General features: G+C 34.3%; 1 protein-coding gene across 1 annotated transcript in view; it reads right to left on the bottom strand.

Moving 5' to 3' along the window:
• Positions 1-22494, bottom strand: part of LOC149409741 (hemicentin-1-like) — a 491855-nt gene that overhangs the window by 431149 nt on the left and 38212 nt on the right. Inside the window, exon 3 of the mRNA XM_089649480.1 lies at positions 8305-8470. Within this exon, the coding sequence (XP_089505606.1) occupies positions 8305-8470 (166 nt within the window). The remainder of the gene's footprint in view (positions 1-8304; positions 8471-22494) is intronic.

Genomic DNA, 22494 nt, shown 5'->3' with positions numbered 1-22494 from the left:
GCACAGCCCCAGAACAAAGCATTTGATTCATCGCCACCGCTGAAAGTAAAGTTTTTAAGTCCAAGAACAATGCTGTCTCTGGAACTCGTCGGACCCCCGTAAAGAAATAACCGTCACATTATATTATTATATAGATAGGAAGATACCTACTCTTAGTATGGCCCCGGCGAGAGACCAAACGATACAGAAGGTGGATGCACAACGAATCAAGTGGTGGGTCAGGAATGACTCAGTGACGACCACCGTGGTCGAGGGGTGGGGCTCTCAACTATCAAGCCGAAAGTCACGGCTTCAAATCAAACTAAACATGTAAAACTTTATTGATTTATTTGTTTTGTTTCACACTTTACTCATTTAAATAATGTATAGCAAATTTGCGGCAAGTTCGAGAGTGGAAGATACTATACAGGGTGTATCGGCACGTACCCGACAAACTTTAACCACCTATTCCTTAGCACATTTGGAGTAAAAAATGCTATGGGCACTTTGCTGTCCGGTAACATTTTTTTTAATAAAAAATTTACTATTCATATTTTCACCACATGTCACCAATGTTTTATCCTTTGTCAAAGTTTGAAAACCCGTCTGGCAATATTTTGTTCGAGTTTCGTTGAATAATGTACGTACGTACCTACGTTGGCGCGCTTTTACAATCACAACGAAATGGCACGGCACCATTCGTCTCATTTTTAACTATTATTATTTAGTGTGTACGAAAGCGCGAGGACACTTTTTGGCACACTTGCTAATAACAGCTGTTGAACACGAGAAACAATGCAAATGACAGTGACGGAGTGTGGATTTTTTTATTTATTTTTTGTTTTTAATGGAAAAAAATGTTACCGGACAGCAAAGCGCCCATAACATTTTTTACTCCAAATGTGCTGAGGAATAGCTGGTTAAAGTTTGTCGGGTACTTGCCGATACACCCTATATATAGAGAGTGGAAGATAGGATACATAGTATTGTCCTGGTGTAAGACCGCCATTCAGAATCAAAACGTTACTTGTAATAACCAGGTACTTCCCTACCTTCATCTTGCCCATCTCCTTCCCCTCCCCACTACTTTCAGCCTCAAAACATATCCCTATTGGGTATGCCATAGTCTCACTGGATCCAGACGGTTGGGAACAGTTGGGACTCTTATCAGGTTTCACATTAAATTAAGTATATAATTATTGCGCCATAGATGTGTTTTATTGAATTTCATTATTTTTAGTCAAATCTTTTATTAATTTTTTTCCCACAATTTGAGGTAAAAATTAATATAATTGGACAAAGTCCAAGTGAGTTATTAGCATAAATTCTATATTAACCTTTAACTATGGACGTCGGGTCTCAGAGGCCCAACCCCTTCTTCAATTTCTCGGAATAAACACCTTCCCCGCGCGTGCCATCCCCGCGCGTCTCAGTAGCTTCAGTTTTAGTTGTGTTATGACCAAGTAGGGAGAAGGTCGCGTCATCCGGCACTTATTACGTGAGTAATAATCATTTAAAGTCTGATCAGGGCCTGGGAGACCCGTTGACTATAATTTCCATACAAATATACTCGGGCCTATGTGACCCGTCTACTATAATTTTCTTACATTTTAGTATTATAATCATTTTTAATTTGTTCTAGATTTAAGTGGAGTAAATGCTTACGTCTTGTTCAATCAGGAACAGGAAAAGAAAATAGCAAGAGGTGATTTTTTGAAAACTTTAGCGCGGTCTCTAGTCCTGCCACATGCTCAAAGACGAGTTTTATGCACAAAGTTGCCTAGAGAATTGAGGTTGACAATTACTCGAATATTAGGTGCAGATTTGCCCCCAGCGGCAATACAGGCTGAAGAAGTTGGTCCTAAAAATCGTAAAAGATGTAGATTTTGCCCATCAAAGCTCTCTAGAAAGACAACCCATGCCTGTATTAACTGCAAGAAGCCAGTGAAGCCAGTTTGTCTTCCAAGCCTCTATGTTCTGAGTGCCAGTAATTTTACATAAGTTTGATCCTTGTGAGAATTTTTATTTTATTTCTTTCAAAAGTTTTTTTTATGACTTTTTGTTACTGTTTTTTTATGAGCTAGGAAAAATTATTGGTTTTGATTTTTGTAATACCTACTATAATTAAGGAGCCTTAATATGATCTCAAGTCAATTAAGACTGAAAACTGACTAGGTTTGTTAAATTTGGAGATAATTATTAAAATATGAATAAAATTTGATTATTTTTATTACTCGATCTTTTATTTATAAATACTTTCTACATATAAACTCCTTGCTAAAGTCAGATTGGTCCAGGTTTGAAAATTAGAAGAATTTTGTGAAGGGGTCTGTGTGACCCGACGTCCATGGGAGTGTGATTTTTTTTTTCACGTCCATAGTTAAAGGTTAACTGCGCAATATTACAATTACTGCGATTTTTTATACGATTTATAAATTTTATGTTAAACTTTCTCCTTAAATAAATGAACTCCACTTTAATATATATCTCAAATATATGAATAAATAGTTTTTTTCCTATGTACGGGCGCAAACAAATAATAATTAATCTTAGCATAACTTGCAGAAATACTTTTTTTTCCCTAAAATAATTATATTAGCGCCATCTTTTATAGAGCAGATTAATACTTTTACATTACTTATATTTTGCAATTGCTTTTTTTTCTTGTACAATGATTTCAAATACCTATGTTTCTACTATTCATACTTTTCTGTATTGTTTATGAGTAAATTTCGTAAATGCATATATTATAAAAATAATTTTTATTCTAGGATGTGGGGAGGTTAGTGCAATCCCACACGTCCCATATAAACATACATATTTTTTGTTCAATAGATATGTGAAAAATAAAAAAACCAAACACCAAACCAAATTATTACAAACGTGCAGCAAGGTTCCTAAATGGGGCTATGACTAAATATTATAGTTAAATTACTAGTTTTAGCGATGGAAAAATACGGCAAACTCTCAAAACGAGAATTTTATTGTGTTAAATTAGAATTTCATAAAATATAGGATTTTACATTCCCATAAAGAAAAAAAAATATGACGAAATTCAATGTTTTATTTGTGTGAAAGCACTATGAAGAAACTGTATTTTCAATGCAACTAGCTGAAGAGCAGTAAAGTTATTTGAAGGAATTGCGAATGCAAATATAGCTAATAAGTTTAAAAAATAGACGGTTTAGTGGTTTGAACAAATTTAATGTATAACGAAAGTAGAATGTAACGAAGTTGAATCGAAAGGAGCGTCTGTCGATTGCATTGTTGGAAACGTAATATTACTAAGACAAGGCATGACCCGGCAAAGACATCAGTGAAATGACAAATTTCGTTTAATCTTTCCTATAAATAGGTTTGCATTATGAGTATTAACAAATATGCATGGTCAAATTAAAGCCTTTTCTATAGTTCCTATATTTATTTTCTTTCTTTTACTCAAAAAATAAATAACAACCACCTTTGCTCTTAAGTCGACCATTTCTAGACTCAGCTCGCCAAGCGACTTTAATGCATATTACCTTTATTCATGGTAATATAAGACATATTTTAGGTTTTCGGTATAGTACATTCCTCTCGTGTGTTGGAATGCGTGTCTGGTACTTATCCAGTTGACGCAGATTCTTCTTCCGGAATCCTTTGCTGGTCAAGTCCTATATCATCTTACAAGCACTTTTTTCAGATTTCTTCAAAAACGTATACGATGACGAAACCCCCAATGATAAAATACCCGAATACAAATTTAGTAATACTACACACTTAACAAATTGCCATATCACACAAAAATCTTGCGAACAGAAATGACTTTCCTTAGACACTGACAAATCTGCTGGCCCAGACAACATTCCACCAATATTCCTTAAAAATGCTCCAATGCATTATGTAAACCGCTTACATTACTATTCAACCGCCTCTTGTTCCTTGGATATTTTACAAGCCGCTGGAAATCGAGCTTCATTACACCTATCCTCAAAAAAGGAGACGACACTGACGTAGCTAATTATCGCCCCATTTGTATACAGTCAGTACTTCCTAAGCTTTTGTATCACTGGTCCTTGATGAAATCTATCCCAAATTAATAAAACTAATTGACCAAAAACAACACGGTTTTATCAAAGGTAGATCAACCGCAACTAACGTAACAATATTTCAAAACTTTATATTAGAATCTTTTGCAAAAAAATAAACAAGTCGCCTACATAAATACAGACTTTTTGAAAGCATTCGACAAAGTATCCCATAAACTACTAACCCGAAAACTATTTGCCCTAGGGGTAAGAAATAACATGCTAAAATGGTTTACTACCTATTTATCAAATCGTATCTACAATAATCTTTGCTATCAAAAGCTTATGTGTGACCAGTTACCTACCGCAAGGTACCTTGGTCCGGTTTTGTTTCTCATTTTCATTAACGATATAACAAATTGCTTCGACGATGTCGAGGTATTGCTCTTTGCTGATGACATCAAGCTATACAACAAAATAACAGATGTAAATCATTGCCAAATACTAGAGTCAAATATTAGTAACTTTAAAGATTGGTGCGTACAAAATAATCTGTTTTTAAATGTAGACAAATGCAAAACCCTGAGTTACAGCAGAAATAAAAATTCTGTTTTATTTGAAAATTCTATTAACAATACAGATTTAGAAAGAGTCACGGAAATGAGAGATCTCGGAATTATTTTGGATGAAAAACTAAGTTTCGCCAATCATATCCACCAAATTGTAAACAAAGGCATGAAAACACTAGACATCGTATTCAGAACAACTATATACTTGAACTCCATAAAAGCCAATAAACTGTTATATTATAGGTATGTTGGTTAGTAAGATATCTACTTACTATTTTTTTTCATGAAGTAATTTTTTTTAAAATAGAGTTGATAATACCGAAAACGTAAGCCGTTGGTTATCTTCTTAAAGCTTTTTTAAAAGAACGACGAACATTCTTGAGTTAAAAAATACTCGACATCATACTGTTGCTTAAGTAATGATGAACGAAATAGCTAGCAGCTGGATTGAACCAACGATGCCTGTGTGGTAAGCCAGCGCATTTGCCAACTAAGCCACTAGCCCATCTAGATTAAAAAGTTTACATATATGACATTAACTCGAATTTAAGTAAAATCAAAAGAAAGCAAGAAAATTTGTTTTATACAGTGCCGTTTAATACCAGTTGTGTTTTTACGTAAAGTAAACTCACGAAGTAGAAGAGATGGGTATAACGATGTAACAATAATCAACTTACAACAAATGACTCGCCCCCTGCAGGCTTTCATCTTACTGGGGTAGAGGGGGTGGTTGGAGAGAGATCGAGGAGGGAAGGGAGAGTGGAGATGAGAGAGAGGAGGCACGCACGGGGAGGAGAAGAATACCGATCCATTAAACACACAAAACGCAACCAGACTAAAGTCCCCGCTACACAGCCTTCTACCCTCGGTGTCTTGAAGTGGTTTTCAGGTGTTTTTCAATTGGGGGACGTTTTTATTTTAATCGTATTGAGGTCGTATACTTCAATATATGAATAATTTATATTGAATAATCAATATCGGCAGTATAGCAAACAATATAATATAAAAGAAAAAACAACACGGGAACAAAATGCATCAACGTAATACACGTAGGTACGTCAAATAGTGTAAATAAAGGAGAAAGGACGCCTTCCAGGCGATGAGTCTTCTAACCGAACAGAACAAGAGGAAAAATAAGAGATGATGAGAAGAGATGCAAAAGAGTACCAACTGGCCGAAACCAATGGGACTGCGGCAAGTCCAATCAGAGAATATTGTGACGCTGAAGAAAGTGGGAAAAGGAACAATAATATATGGAGGACGATGATGGAAGGTACCTACCTGGCTGTTTACATCTGGTTACCAAACACGACTAAAGTCACTTCAAGCAACGTTTCGATTCAGAATGATGGTCTTTCAACAGGATGACATTGATATTGGAAGTATATGGAATATGTCGCAAATACACCGAATATATTTATATTTTTAATGAATAAATAAATAACTGTGATTTAATAGAAATTCATCTGCCCACGTTGGGATTTAAATTTAATTTTTTTAAACTTTTAACTATTATTAATTTATTATTTAAAAATTTCATTAAATGAAAATGAAATACTTTGTATATGTACACCACTAGTTGTTCAAAAAAATGATCGATATGTTTCGAAACCAATGTTTTCTTCGTCAGAACTTTTTAGTTTTAGTTTTAATTTTTTTTACATTTTACTATAAAACTTTTTATTTCCTTTATGTTGTTTTACTATTCACACATATGTTAATAGCACAATATGTGATGCGGAATTAAAAAAAAAAAAAAAAAAAAAAACAACAGTAGTCACAAAGCAAAACCTCCACAATTGCACAATTTCTTTGTCCTTTCTACGAGCCCTTACACTTTGACAATCGCAATGAATGTCCTGTAAAAAATGTAGAAAAGAATCCTTTTACCAAATACGGGACGAGTTTTTGTCGCTCCGTTCCAAGTCTTCCCGTATTTATATATGGGACTGTAATTCATACGAACACACAAACGTAGAGCAAAAAATAAATAAAATGTATCGAGCTTAAGGCGGTTTCAGCGCGAATGTAGGTTGGAGGTCTGTTTTCATCATAATGCGGACATTTATACGTACACTCGAAATAATTTAGTTATTCATTTTCGGGAAATCGACAGTTTAAATCTAAGTAATCTCAAAAACCTATCCTAACCTCCTCCATAAACATGAAATGGTTACTCACAAATTTTTGATTTTCTTGGTATTTTTTTTTTCATGAACTTAACAAAGGAGGCTCTGAGTAAAATAATTTCCCTCCTTTTCTCATGTCATCTTTAGGGATGTGGTGAAGATGGTCTTCTTAAGGAGACAAAGGAGTGAATATGGGTCTTGAAGAGACTCATGTTGTGGGAGGAAGGAAAACAGAGGCCAGCAAATTATTCCCCAGACTAGCTGTTGAACTGAAAAACGAGTCGTAGAAGGGACCTGTTCTAATGTGCAAACGTAAACCGTGAACATATGGGTTATATGCCGTGTTGCACTACTTACCTCCTTCTTTAGCCAACGTTTTGGACAGCATTGAAGTGACCATCATAAGGGCAGATGTTATCTAAAGTTGATAAATTTTTTTGGATTTTATGGATTCTTTCGTAATCCTCTAACTGGCTAGGGCTTATAACAATACCCTTCATGTTTCTAGCTAACTAGTACTACGGCTCATTTGGCCTTATTACTATCACCAACTGATGGTTGTATTTAATTGATTGAGGTGAAATGTGTGTTTATGTATGAATATGCGATACCGTGTTGCCAGCTCCAATCCTCTAGGAGCTGATATTAACGTATAATTTTTAAAGTGTTTTTTTTTCGTGCAGTTCTGGTGTAGCCGTCAATTACCGGATACCAAGAACTACTGAATTACCACTGTACATGAAAAATTTTAAAGCGCAATTTTCGTAAAAAAATGTTCCATTTTTGTAATAATTTAATTCATAATAACATTTTTTAGTTGTGTGATATCTGCGATGGTAAATAGTTCACGAAATAAATCACGAAAGATGCACAGCATTTAGGGGGACGAAATTATTAGGGCAGTGCAACATTTTAACGTCACCTTCTTTATCTTGTTACCTCTCTCTTAGAGGTTGGCTACCATCAGGGTAATCTTTACCATACAATCTGCGTTTAGGAAAAACTAGATTTTAAAATGATGATGAGCAATTTTTTTTTTAATTTGAACTATTTACATTTTGAATTTTATTAATTTTTCTCGAATTAAAAGACGGTTATTTTCAACTGTCAAAGCAAGATGCCGCCCGTGTTGGTAGTTCCATAGATGTTTTCGATTGTTCAATAATATTAAAAAAGAGATCATAAAAACTGCTTTGAGTTCTAAGTTCCGCATTTATTAATAATCTCAATTACAGTCTGTTGACTATGATTTAGCCATCCCAATTCAAAATATTATTAGAGTTATAAAGACGTTACATTTATGGATTACAAAAATAGCTCGGATCCCTCTAGAACCACTATATCATCTTGGTAATATGGAAGAAAACGTGTCAGATAATGAATGGTGGCACCATACTTAGCTGAAAAACATAATAAATATTCTGTTACTGGACGAACATAGCGCCTTTACAATGTATGTAAAATCGTTGTCCCCTCTACTACGGCTGGTTAAGTTGTTCTCTGTTGAGCTCATTCTAAATTTCGATGACACCGAGCAGTCGCCAATTTAGCCACATCAGCATACTAGATCTAGTTTATAGAACTGCCCACGTGAAGTTAATAAATAAGATTGGTTCCTACCTGTCGCTCATGTCGCCTTCCTTGCGCGCCACGCCGCGGCCCTCGCTGAACACGTATATGCGCTGCTCGCCGCGGTACCACTTGAGTGAATGCACCTCGCCGCACTTGGCGCGGTCCACTTCACATCGGAGCGCACCGGCACCTCCTACCATAGCCGTCACGTGAGCTGGAAATGAGAAAAAATAACACTGTTAATTAATAATTCGCGTAATGTTGATCACCCCGACTTCGAGAGCTCGCAGTAGTCACAACGCTCAGAAGCTCTGGCACAGTAAAAAGTTACTATCAAACACGGCTACCGTCTTTATCGATTAATAAGTACTATTCCATTACTATAACTGCACGCCACCTACTCAGAAACAACCTACTGATAATTCATCAATATATTATACATAAACTTAAGATACAGATCATAGACTGGATAAAAATTAAAGGTGCACTTTTTTTCAAACCCTATTCACTCCAAACTGAGTTTATCGAGCCTGGAACAACACTATGACGCCATCGCTAAAAAAATTAACATTTAACATCAGGAAAAAACTTTACCAACTTATTATTGGCAACACTACAAAATGAATGCTTCATTTTCTATTTGACATTTAAAATTTGAAATTAAACGACATTGTGTTTAATAATATTATGATCTACATTAACTGCTACTAATCTGATAATAAACATTACTGCCGCCATGGTGTGGAACCACGTTGTCTTGAGAGTCTCAAGTGTTTTTACCTATGATGGTAGAATAATAACACTTAACACAGAAAATATGCGAACACCTCAGCACAGGTTCTCCTAGTGAGGTAATCACAAAACACTATTACTAACCTATTTACATAAAGTTAAAATTTTCTGTAAATGTTAAAATGTGTGGACAAGTAAAAAAAATAAATACAATTAAAATAATAAAAAATCTTGACAGAATTGATTGGACACGGGACATACAATTAAATTTCCAGATAGACGAAGTGCAAATTTGTCGAGTCAAAACTGGACTCCGCTATGCTCAGTCAATTATGACATGAAAAATATCTATAAAATAAAAATAAAATATAACTAAATGTATGCAACATGGTGTCCGGAAATCAGTGAATCATGGTACATCAGAACTGAAACAATTATCAGGTGGAAACCTTTAACAAGTGAAATTCCCTAGGAACAGCGCACACAAAATCACAATCGCTTCCAGTACCATGTAAACCCTCCCCGACCACCTAATTCAAATTTAAATATTTGCTCTTCCCTTTCAACTCAGTTCTACACACTTCCATTTCCTCTTCCACCTAATCACATCGTAACACCCCCTCATTGAAGGTGCATTCATTCGACCAATCGCGACGGTGAATGGAATGAATCGAGCACCCGAGGGCTTTGTTCAACAATCCAATATTTGTTCAACAACGCGGCCGCCCAGACAACCAATTTATTGTCCGTTGATTTTGGTTGAACGACTAGAACTCGGGTTTACGACGAATGTTACCTGTTTAGTGAAAACGAAACTATATTTTGTGCAGCTTCTTTATACATTTATGTTTATGAAAACCGTTTTATAAATTTCACAAGTTCAATTAATTAAATGATACTTTTTAGTTTTCTTCTCGTCTTTGTTTTACTGGTTGCCAAAATAAACGTTCTGTATTTGTATTAAAATAAAAACTACCATGTTTCATGGGCACAAGCATGCCCTTTTCATTGTAGAAGCACAGCATTGAGAGAACAAATAATTAATAAAACAAAGTTATTGGCCGTTTATGATGTTTTTAGCTATACCGATTATTTACGAGTAGGATTAATAAGTTATAAGTATTAAAAAAAAAAAATCTGGATTTCAACTTTCAAGGGTGTTATTGAAGACCCTTCTAGGCCATCATTTTAAATTATGGAGAGAGGGAATGTGATCCATCTATAATTTTCTTTAAATTGGCGAATTTAAAAATTATATAATATATTTAAAAAAATCTGAAACAAGCTCCATAAAAAATATATTTGTTATTTCATGTTCTATGATAAAATAATTATTTGTATCAATATCTTAATAAATAATAAATCATACGAATAATTAACCAATTTTAAAAATAGAATTAAATGATTCAAAAAGATGAAAAAAAGAAATGAGTGCTACTTATAAATATCTAAGCGTTGTAAGAATATCTTAGTAGAGATTTTTTAATTCCGTCCTTTCTAAAAAAACACCCTTATCACGGCATTTCTTAAGAAAACAAAAGCGAACAAAAATTTCAGTGCAAACAGTATGGATTTATATTAAATAAATAACCTACCAATACGAAAGAATGAGAAAGCTTATTCATCTGTAAATGTGTGCTAAATTTCAACCACTTTAAGCCTTAATATCTAACTTATTTTATTAATTACTGCTCCAATTAAATTAATAACTATCCCACTTAATTCCCAAAAACCCCTGAACAACAAGCATTCAAATAATAATTATAATCCGTTTCGCCTTGTAGCGGGTCACGTGAAGCGGGCTCTGACGTCACCGCAGGGGATTAGCCAATGAGAACGCATCTACCGGAGTGCCCAATCACAGCGCGCGTTTTAACCGGCCAATGGCAGACGAGATGGATGGCGCACGACACGATCACCCGCTTAGAGCGACGTGCGGTTAGGAAAATACACGGATATTAACGACGTTTAAGCTCTAAGCGTTTGGCGGGTATTGTGTTTAGGATGCACTGCCAATTACGATGCTAGTAGATTAGATATTTGCTTGCTGGAAACAGATGCATTCATGCCTGACAAGGGTATTAATTTGGTCAAAAATACTAAGTGAAATAAGCAAACTCTCATATTATATAACAAATTTATGTGCATTCATTTTTTTTAAAAAGAAAAGCAAACATTTCATTTTTACAAATATCCCAACAATATTTTAAAATCTCCTACCACCATCACATCATGCGAAAAATGCTTGTGTTTTGAGTATTTAGTATTTAGCCAGCAAAGGAATTGAACTCACAATGCCTGATTGGGAACCAGACGCAACGCCAACTAAGCCACCTGTATAATAATTACTAAGCAATACTTTGCTTATTTCACTTATTCTAATTATTCACTTATTTTACTTTGTTGTTACTACAACAACAAAAAAGGGAGACTAAAAATTATGATCAACTGTGGTCAAATAAAAGCAGAAATTCGTGATCTATACCGACTTGAAAGAAAACCGATTTGGCCAATTTGCATATATAAGCTTACAAAAAGTCAAAGAAAGTCCTATTTCATCTTATGCTTGTGCATGTAAGATAAAATTACCTTATTTCGTGCACAATAATTGATTTTTACACGGCTTTATTCGATTTTTTTTTTTGAAAGGGTGATATTTTTATTAGTAAAAAAAGATACACGAATTACACTACACAATATAAAACAGTTATAAATTACATAATATAATATAGTATAAGTATTTGATGTACCCCCATAAATAAGCAGGGCTTGTGTGTATGGGGGGTGTTGTTATATTGGTTTATATTTGATATGATTCAGTTTAACTGTTCGGAATACTTTTTAAGGTGGCTTTTGAATTCGTTTATATTTGCATTTATGTTTCTATTTTTTTCTGGTAATGAGTTAAAAAATTTAACTCCGAGATATTCATGGTTGAACTGTCCTTTTGTTTTTTTACATTTAGGAGTAGGAAGTATGGACGTTTGTCTAAGATTTCTGTTATTTTTAAAGGGTGCAATTTTATGTTGAATATTTTTTTTATAAATTTGTAATGTTGCATTTGTTTTGTCTTTATTGTTAATCATTATCGTTTCTGGGGAGCAATATTTGTTTAAGAAAGACGTTTATTTATTATTTGAACGAAATAAGTATAAGTGATGTTGGTACACAAAATTTAAATCAGTCTATTGTATTAAAAATTAGTCCCCACTTATAGCGTCTACGACCTATTATTCCACCGTCTGACAGTCGTTGGCCGGAGGGCGCGAAGCTAATGGGGGCTGCAATAAAGCTACCCATAATAATAGGTCAATAAAGTGGAACAAAACGTAGTGCTTACGGTTACTCTCAACACGACGTAAACTTTCTCGCGGTCGATTCATTCCAGAGGATTGAGAGAGAATGAATAATAAGCATTTTAATGTTTGATAATATAGATATAATAAAAAAATAATATTTAAGATCACCCCTAAAATAATTTCACATAACTTTATATGTATTAATCAAAACATTTTACAGCCCTGCATGTGTGAAAGTATTGAACTGGTAAATGAATACGTTTATTTGGGGGTGACTGTTGATTGTCATTTCAAATGGGATACACAAATAAACAAAACTTGCAAGCGGCTGAGAGCGATAGTGGGTAGGATATACAAACTGAAATTTTTCGTTCCGGTGAATATTTTAAAAATTATTTACCTATCACTCGCAGAATCAACTTTACGGTATGGTTTAACTACTTGGGGTCACTCTTGTAAAACTAATTTAAACCACCTGCAATCAGTATAAAATTCTATGGTTAAGTTATTAGCTCAAAAACATATTTTTTCACAGAGACGAAACATATCATTGTTGTATCGGAATTTAACAATATTACCGGTGCAGGCCTTATAATGGTACAAAATATTGATTCAACATATATCTGAGTCTGATTATAAAAAGAAAGTGGAACATGAATATAATACAAGGTTTACAAAGAATGAAGGAATGCTTGTTCCAAAATATAATAATAAATACGGACGGCGAACCCTAGAATTTAACGTGCCAAAAATGCTTAACATGTTACCCATTAATATAAAAAATTGCGATTCTACAAATAGATTGAGATATATGCTGAAACAATGGTTACTAAATAGAGATAGTTTATATTAATTTAGGTGTGTTAATTCTATAGTTATGGTAATAATATTATGTGTGTATATATGTAATTGATCATTAACATCCTGTTGACAAACTGCTTTATTGCAGTTTAACGGGATTGTAGCTTGAAAACCAATAAAAAAATTAAAAAATATATTGACCGGTCGGTGGCCGAGTTGACATCGCGTTTGGGTCCCACCCATGCGTAGTGTGTTCAATTCCTCGGCTGGAAAAGTCCTCCATCACAACACAAGCAACATTTTTCCGCTTACTATGGTGGTAGTAGGAGATTTTCAAATATTGTCAGGTTATTCGTAACCCGGGAATGTTTGTCTTTTTAAAAAATTTAAAAAAAAATATATCATTAAGGGTGAATATCATTTCAAAGGCAAGTACCAAAGTGGAAGATGCTCCCAGCATCGTTACGATGTAAGATCACTATTCAGAAACGAAGCGTTGGTTGATTTACATTGTTTTAGCTACATATACCGTACCTACTTCGACCTTCCTTTCTCTATCTCCTTTATTTTTGGTAAATAATTGTGTTGCAAATCTGAACCATTTCACGTAATCAAAATACATCTAAATGAAATCCACAAAGGAGATAATTCGATAGAAGTGCGTTATGGGCGTAACAATATACCCTAATCGTTGCGGAATAAGTCCGTGTAACTCTGGTATATAAATTTAAGTGTCATTTTCAAAATTGGAGCTGATTCGAGAATTCAAGATTGCGCCAAGAATGCAGAAAAGTTATAAAGTATCTACCTATAGTATAATATTTTTAACAGATTTTTTTATTGTCAATTTCTAACTAATGTGTGAAGAATTTATACCATCCCGTGATTTTTCATGGGTTAATGTAATAGTATAGTGGTAAGATTTCGCTTTTTTAAACTTATAATTTACTTGCTTAGTTGTTAGGTACTTAGTATTTAGGTGAAAACCATTCAATTCAAACGTCCAACATTCCTCAATCCCCACTTCTTCCCCCAAGTGTTATATAAACCATAGTAAAAGGAATAACCGTACTAGTCTGAAGATAGTTATAATAACCTGAAACCGGTCCCGGTCAAAAAATAAAATAAAGGGAACAAAGTCTTAAACTTTTTTATTTTTTTATTAATAAAATATATTTGAATACAGTTTTTTACATGCTTTTCGACTACCACACTAGAAACATGTCCGTATTATGGTAGTAAACTTGTTTCAATATATCATTATAAAACTGTAGATTTCTAAAATCGAATCTACGCCACCCGCCTGCCACAGACATTCTCCTTTATATTATTATTCATTTATTTCCAATTTTCCAACGGAAATCGGAATAGATATATAATGGAAATAAGTAGACACACGATAATTTTGCGTTGAAATTTGGGCTATTTTTTGCGTAATTGGTATTATTTTTTGGTAAAAAAACATGTTTTGGTGTTTTAAAGCAAAAAAAATATTTTTCGTTTCGTTTTTGCCCTATTTGATTTTATTGTTTTTCAATATAATAATTATTTTTAAAACACCAGAAAATCACTTTAAAACTTTGATATTTACCGATATTACTGAAAAATACAAATTCTGTTTTGCAAAAATGTTAATTTTTTAGGTCTGTAGAAATGATGTATAAAGGTTTTACAAAAAAACTGTAGGAAAACGTAACATCAAATCAAATGGACAGATATCGTTTAAAACGACTGTAAAAGTATTTTCCATTACGAGGAAAAGGTACTCATGTATACTCATTGATGGAAAACCGCGGTCAACATAACGGATAAGATTGAGAGGGGACGCTTAGATCGTTTGGTCGCAGAGGGCGCTTATCAGATGAAAAGCCTGTAAGCCAGATTGATGGTAAAAACTTTCGTAGACGACAAAGGAAAAAAAATAATGCACGACCATTAAAAGACCAAAAAGTAGTTGGGTGGTTCGTAGAAAAGCTAGTTTTAAGACGAAGAGAAGAATTCTTTTCTCAAAATGGCTATTTGAAGAGTTTAATTAAGAGGAACGGCCAAGCGGACTTTTTCATACAAAACTTCATTTTGAATTGGAGGCTAAAATTCCCGACTAAACTAAAAAATCTTTTTTAAGTCAACAATCATAGCAAATATCTAGCACAAAAGAGAGTTGTTTTTTATTTATTTTCTTTATGAATTATAAAATATAGGCCATTAAGGTAATCGAGTTTTCATATTTTTAGAGGCAACTTTGGCAATTATTTGTGAATTAATGTTACTAACTTACTGAAATGTTACCGAGGAACAAAAATATATATTTTTTACTCCAAATAATATCAGGAATCACTTGTTAAAGTAACTCAGGTACGTCTCCACCCTGTATATCATATAAAGCATCAAGATGAAATTGAACTATTTCATACAAAATCATGCCTGCTTCTGGTAGATACTTTCAGTATTAGCCATGTTGAAAAATCAGCATTAAAAATCAAAACGTTGCTTAAACTGGCTTTGGCCATGTTTAGTGATTAAAACTATTTTTTTTTATTTTATTTTATTTATCTATTTAAAGTTTTTTATAGGTGGTTTTTCGATGCCTGTCTCACTAGGGTAAACCTGTGTCGAGACAGACATAGAGTACATCGATGTATATACATATAGTTAAGTGAATATCAATAAGGGTAAATAAAAAATATAAAAATAATTTCAATACAATCAAAAGAACGGTTGGGTTAATGCTGTTAAGATTGTGTTCATTACAAATGTGGGAAAATATAAATAGATCATTTTAATTAAGTTTGAATTTGGTCGTGTGTAAATAGTACTTGTTGTCTATGTGCAATTTGGTTTGGCATATTATGCTTGCAATAGTGGGACGCCCTGTGATTGCAATCCATTTTTTTATTTCGTGTTTAAATTTTGTCATTGTTTCTAATTGTCTGATCGTAGTTGGTAGTGTATTGTATAGTTTGCAAGCTATGTTTTTAAAATGTCTTTGTCCGAATGAGGTTTTAGCAAAAGGAGTTTGAAGAAGTTCTTTGTTTTTGGCTCGGGTATTGTGAATAGTTTGTGTTGGTTTGTATAGTGATTTATTGTTCTGGTGTAAGTTGACCAAGATAGATCTTGCATACAGCTGTTTTATGTCCATAACATTGATAATATTGAAGATCGTATCAGTGCTGGTAGAAAGAGGAACCTTAAAGATTATTTTAATGATTATTTTTTTTGCTTTTATAATGGGTCGAGGGCACTAGAAGAAGCATTACCCCAAGCTGGAATTCCGTATTCTATGTGTGATTGGCATAGTGAGTAATAGACTGATTTTAAAAGTTTAAGGTCAATAAAATTGCGTGTTTGTTTGAAAAAGTATATAGATTTGCGGATTTTATTCGTGGTGTTATGAATATGTTGTTTCCAATTAAGGTTTGTGTCAAAAGTTATCCCTAAATATTTAATATTGTTTACTTGTTCTAAGCATGGGCAGTCACAATTCCGGAGCCAGATTAGCCAGACACCATCCAGCTTTTCCTCACAACATACTGATACTTTGGATGGGCTGGGTTTCTAAGTTCGTTTTACTTTGTTGTGAGAATGAGGTGTCAAAGTTTATAAACTATTTACCGATTTCTGTTTTTGTGGTTAAATCATGTGTAAAGTAGTTTAGATCAACATATTTTATGGGAAATTATTTTTAAAAAGGACGCATATTTACTATTTTAGAACATTGCCGATAGAACTGCTACCATTCATTGCATAAGATTTTAACTACATTTCACAATACCATTCCAAGAAATGGCCACGTTCTAATTAATTATTTTAAATAAAAATATTTTGGACAGAAATTTAATACTTGCAAAGCATATCTAGTTCATTTTGTTAAGCTTCACAGTCAGAGAAAGAACGAATAACTTTGAATATTTTCATGTCGTCGGCATAAAATTCATATTTGGAATTTCGGAAACATGTTCCAATGTCATTTATATAAATGTTGAACATTAGCGAACGTAGGTGGGGCACTTGGGGTACATCAGATTTTACCTCGATAGCTTTTGTTCTAACTCATTGTCTGGCTTCCATTGAAAAAATCTCTTAATTTTTGTCCTCGGTATCGATGCAAACTTGTTCATGAACTATTGGAACCTCTCACTTACATAACTAACCTCAGCATAACACAGGGAATTTTCCCTAAACAATTAAATCAAGGGCTCGTCATACCTATATACAAAAGTGGTCTAAAAGTGGACAATAACAATTACAGGCCCATAACAATACTTAACTCACTCTCGAAAGTAGTTGAAAAAATAATGAACAAACAACTGAAATCATTTTTGGAAAGCAAGCAGTTACTCTCCGAAAATCAATGTGGTTTTCGGTCAAATAAGAGCACTGCCGATGCTATTATTGCTGTTACAGACTTTCTTGTTTCAAATTTAGATAAGGGAAAAAAATGCATTTCTATCTTCCTAGACCTCTCAAAAGCTTTTGATACTATCTCCCTTGACCATCTTATTAATAAACTAAATGCCATTGGTATAAGAGGGAAAGACCTAGAATTTCTTCAAAGTTACTTAACTAATCAAACCCAAAGTGTCAAAATCGAAAACAAATTCAGCCAACCCCTCCCTATACCTACGGAGTTCCCCAAGGAAGCGTCTTAGGCCCTATTTTGTTTCTCATCTACATAAACGATCTTTGTAACCTAATGATAGATGGAAAGATTGTAAGTTTTGCTGACGATACTGTGCCACTCATTCAATCAGACACTTGGTTAAACGCATACAAAATGGCTGAGAAATCAATTAACACTGTTAAAAAATGGCTAGATTTTAACTCTCTTGCACTAAATACTTCCAAAACAAAATACATTACTTTTAGTATCACTATCGTTGGCCAACCTAATCAACATGTTGAAATAAAAGTACATGAATGTTCTTTTACTCACGATACATTCTGTCAATGTCCTTGCCTAGATCGAACGGACCATATCAAATACCTTGGTCTTAAATTTGATCAATATCTTAAGTGGAATACACATTGCCTACTTATCACGAATAAACTTAGAAAACATATTTATTTCTTCAAAAACATTAGAAACATACTAGACTCCAAATCTATGAAAATTGTTTATTACTCTCTTTGTCAATCTATCATTGAGTATGGAATAATCGCATGGGGAGGTGCAACACTATCAGCTATAGATTCATTATCGAAGGCAAAAAAATTAATTATGAAATTTATTCTTAAAATTCCCTTAGAAACAAGTACTGCAGATATATTCTACAAATTCCGTGTATTAGATATTCGACAAATTTACACAAAAACTATCTTAACTCATCTGTTTAAAAATAAAACACATCCATTTTATGAAAATACCCAAAATATTGCAAACACAAGGCACAAAATCAAAGAACTTATACAAACAGCTAAAACAAACACAACATTTGGTCAAAGAAATTTCAAATACATTGCGTCTAAAATATACAATAACCTACCTGAAAAAACAAGAAAATCGAATAATATTAACAAATACAAAATACTGATCAAACAATGGATCATTGAAAAAGGTCGTGCAATAATTAGTCACCTCACCCAAATATAATCCTCTATCTCATTATTGTTACCACTACCTACCAACCTGAAAATTTTTTTCAAATATTTTTGCTTTATTGAAAAATGTACTTTATTTTAATACTATAAAATATTTGTAAACTAGTCTGTCTCGGCACAGAATTTCCTAGTGAGACAGGCAAAGTCAAAAAAAAAATTGTAAACCTTTTTATATAGTGTGGCAATGAGGCTTACTACCCACTGTATGGACAATACCATATTGTGCGGTCAGTTCAGACTTAAGAGAATTCGTCTTGGCAAACTTTGTTTCCTCAGATCATGGAATGGCGAAGTGAAAACCCCATCCAACTAAAGTAATGAACTATACTGCGCCTCTTAGAAATGATCATCTGTCAGTTACAAACAGAATGGCAATTGCGAAAGGTTCAAAGTGCAGGTACCATGGAAAGTAAATGGAAGCTTTAAAAACTTGATGTTAGAACTTTGTTATAAAAGTATCTGTGGAAACACAATACAAATCACTTTGAAAGTTATTTTTGGTATTGAAATGAGCGAAATAAATGGTTTTGTCCAACTGAGATGACGATTCTCCAATTTCAGTTGCCACGGTTTTAAGTCCTACAGACTCCACACGGAGAAAACTTACTCATATTAAACATTAATTATTTATTAGGAATCTCCTATTTACTCGTAATTCGGCTAAAAAAAGAATTGCGGTCCCGTAGCGAATGAATTTATGGTTTCCTCTTAAACTTTTGGTTAAAGAGGAATTTACTATCACGTTGTTGGAACACGTGTTGTGTTCATAAAAATCATAATATTTTCGCATTTCGTAATTATATATTAGGGTGTATCGATTTTTAACTTTTTTTTTTGTTTTCAAATTCCAAGTTAAAATAAAGTTGCTACTAGGTACCACAACTTTCCAAAAAATCTTTGAATTTTTAAAAAAATGTTTAGGTCTCCCGCACAAGGCCTAAAGTTTTAATTTTTTTCAAAAAATATCAATTTTTTTTTAAATTTAAAAAAATAAAATCGTAACTTTTGTGTTTATTCCAAGTTAAAAAAAGTAATATTAGGGCATAAAAATAAGTAAGAAACAATTTTTTTTATAAAAAATGGATTTTAGGTCTCCCGAACAAGCCCTAAAGTTTGTTAATTTTGATGAAAATTTGTAATTTTGTGTACATATATAAACCATGTTTTTTAAAAGTTTAAACCACCGGAATTAATTGTACTTTTCTTACAAAAGGCATAAAATGAGACAATACATGTACATAATTTATATATACCTACATATAGTAAAAATATATACCACATATACACTATATTTATAATATGTTTTACACCTGAAAAAAGATAGTTGGACTGTGTAAATTGTATGAGAAAGGTGTTGAAAGAAAGTAATGTTATTTGCTATTACTGTTGTTTATTACAAAAGTATAAAAGGTTATAACATGTCATAAAATGTAGTATAATAACTAATAACTAAGTACAAAATGTTGCTGATTACTTTCCATACGACATGAGCGGCAGTTTTCTTGTTCTACTACCAATTTACTGACTTGTTTAAGTATTCGTCCTTTCGTCTTGGCTTCAAAACCTTAAAGCAAAGTTATGTATAGTATTTACATAGGCCTAGTGAACATTTTTTTTTTTTTTACAGTTTCCAAATGAAATTTCAATTTAATATGGAAGACAGTATGATAAGGACGTTATTTAGAAACATTATAACTACAAAATAGTCGAAAAAAACTTACTTAAATTCTAATCCTTTGCAGAGGTTTTGTACTGGCTCTTGGACTCGAACGTAGGTAGCTCTTTACGGTCTTCCAGTCTGGCACGGATAAAACCATCTTTTTCGATCAGCCCACATACTCGCTTCGAAGCTTCTCGAAGGAATTCTATATTCAACCCTTCCACTTTTTCCAGTTTCCGCAATAGACTCCAACTCTTCTAGGCTCATATTAGTCATACAAGAGGGGGTTCAGTTACTGAAGTGGATTACCAGTCAATCATATCTATATAGTCTTCGGCATCAAAATTGATCTGAGGGGGTTTAAATACCCTTACCCCTTTCCTTTCGGTTTGCGCGAGCTTTCTGGATTCTCTTATAAGCCAAGGCTCTGATATGTTTTCGTTCATCGAACAGCATAGCTATCAAAACATGCTCTGGGTGAGCCATGAAAGCATTTCTCTGTAACGTTGCATGGACGACGTTTCTTAGCTCATCTTCCAAGTAATTGCTGAAAAGAATCATTTAAAAAAAATGAATGGAAGCTTGCGGGATTTGGGGATTGCACTTAATTGAGAACCATGATGGTATGTAGACCTTCATTATGAACTCTGCAAGCTTTCTTAGCTGAGGGGTCTGATCATCGGTGGCTACATACAAACGAAGGACTCGATTTGCCAGAGTAAGCCACCTGGCGTGCGAGATGTTTCCGGGGTTTCGTTTGGCCAACTCTTCTGTACATGTGCGTAAGGTTGATAAGGGATGCCCACAAGGCTCCATATTGGCACCTAAATATTGGAATATAAATTTTGATGACTCCTCCAGGTTACCCTTTCCTGAAGGATGCACATCGGTCGACTACGCTGATGATAAGTTGTATCTGGTCTCGGGGGACAGCAGAAGGGAAGTGGAAAGAAAGGCTGAAGAAGGTTTGCGAGCAATCCTCAGTTGGGGTGAGAGGAACAAGTTGAACTTTGCCCCCCAAAAGACCGTGGGACTCTTGATGAAAGGCACCCTCAGTAGAGGAAGAAATCCTTTCATCAGAATGGGAGCCTCCACTATTCAATTTGCAGACTCTGTCAAATATCTTGGTGTAACACTAGATCGATCGTCTTCCTTTTTAACTCATGTTAAAGAGGTCTCCAGCAAGGCCCAGGCCCTCTTCTTGAAACTGAGAAGAATCTCTACAGCTGAGTGGGGGTTGCGATCCCCAGCGCTGCGACTACTTTATAGGGGTACATACGTGGCGCAAGTCTCGTATGCTGCCTCTGTGTGGGAGCACCGTTTGGGGAATTCGCTTATACTCTCGGCTCTCAAGAGGGGTCAGCGAACCCCCTTGCTGGCGCTCTCCGGTGCTTATAGAACCGTTGCTTCAGACGCTTTGCCCGTGTTGGCCGGTATTTTGCCAATCGATCTAGAAATTAGGGAGGTTTTAACGAAGAAAAAGTTGACCAGGGGACTCCCCGCTACCCATCTCAGCGTAACTCTTACGCCAGGCGGTGTCGGGACTCTTCCTGGACTGCTTAGACAAATGAGTGATTTGTCACTCAACGAGTGGCAATCTCGCTGGGATAGGTCGAATATGGGAAGATGGACTTTCTCCTTCTTCCCATCAGTTAAAATCAGAATGGAAGGAGCCCACATTAAATTGGATCATCACATGACCCAAATTTTGTCAGGACATGGTGAGTTCAGGGGGAGACTACATAGACTCTCCCTGTCCCCACATCCAAACTGCGCGTGTGGTAGTTCTGATCAAACCGCTGAGCACATTTTGTGGCACTGTGAGATTATGATGGATGCAAGAGATGAATTATTGGCCGGTTTGGAAGTAACAACGAGACCGGTTTGGAACTCCGATCTCGTCTCGAACAAAGTGAATTTCGAGTGTCTGAGGAAGTATACAAAGATCTGGGTTGAGAGATGGTCTGATCTTAGAGTCGAGTACTAGACTAAAATCGATAGCTTTAACGCCAGGTGTTGCTCCTGGACACAATGGACTACGAGACAATTGTTTTCATGTACATATTTATAACTGTTTTTTTTTCTTTTTCTTTCTGTTTATTTACTGTATTAATTAGCATTCTACAAATTTTCTGTTCCTGATTATAC

Source organism: Hesperophylax consimilis, chromosome 30 (assembly GCF_061612785.1).
Source record: "Hesperophylax consimilis isolate HC1 chromosome 30, BYU_Hcon_1.0, whole genome shotgun sequence".
In the NCBI taxonomy this organism is placed as follows: Eukaryota; Metazoa; Arthropoda; class Insecta; order Trichoptera; family Limnephilidae; genus Hesperophylax; species Hesperophylax consimilis.
Note: the sequence above shows the minus strand (reverse complement) of the source record. Positions and strands in the feature narration are given on the sequence as shown.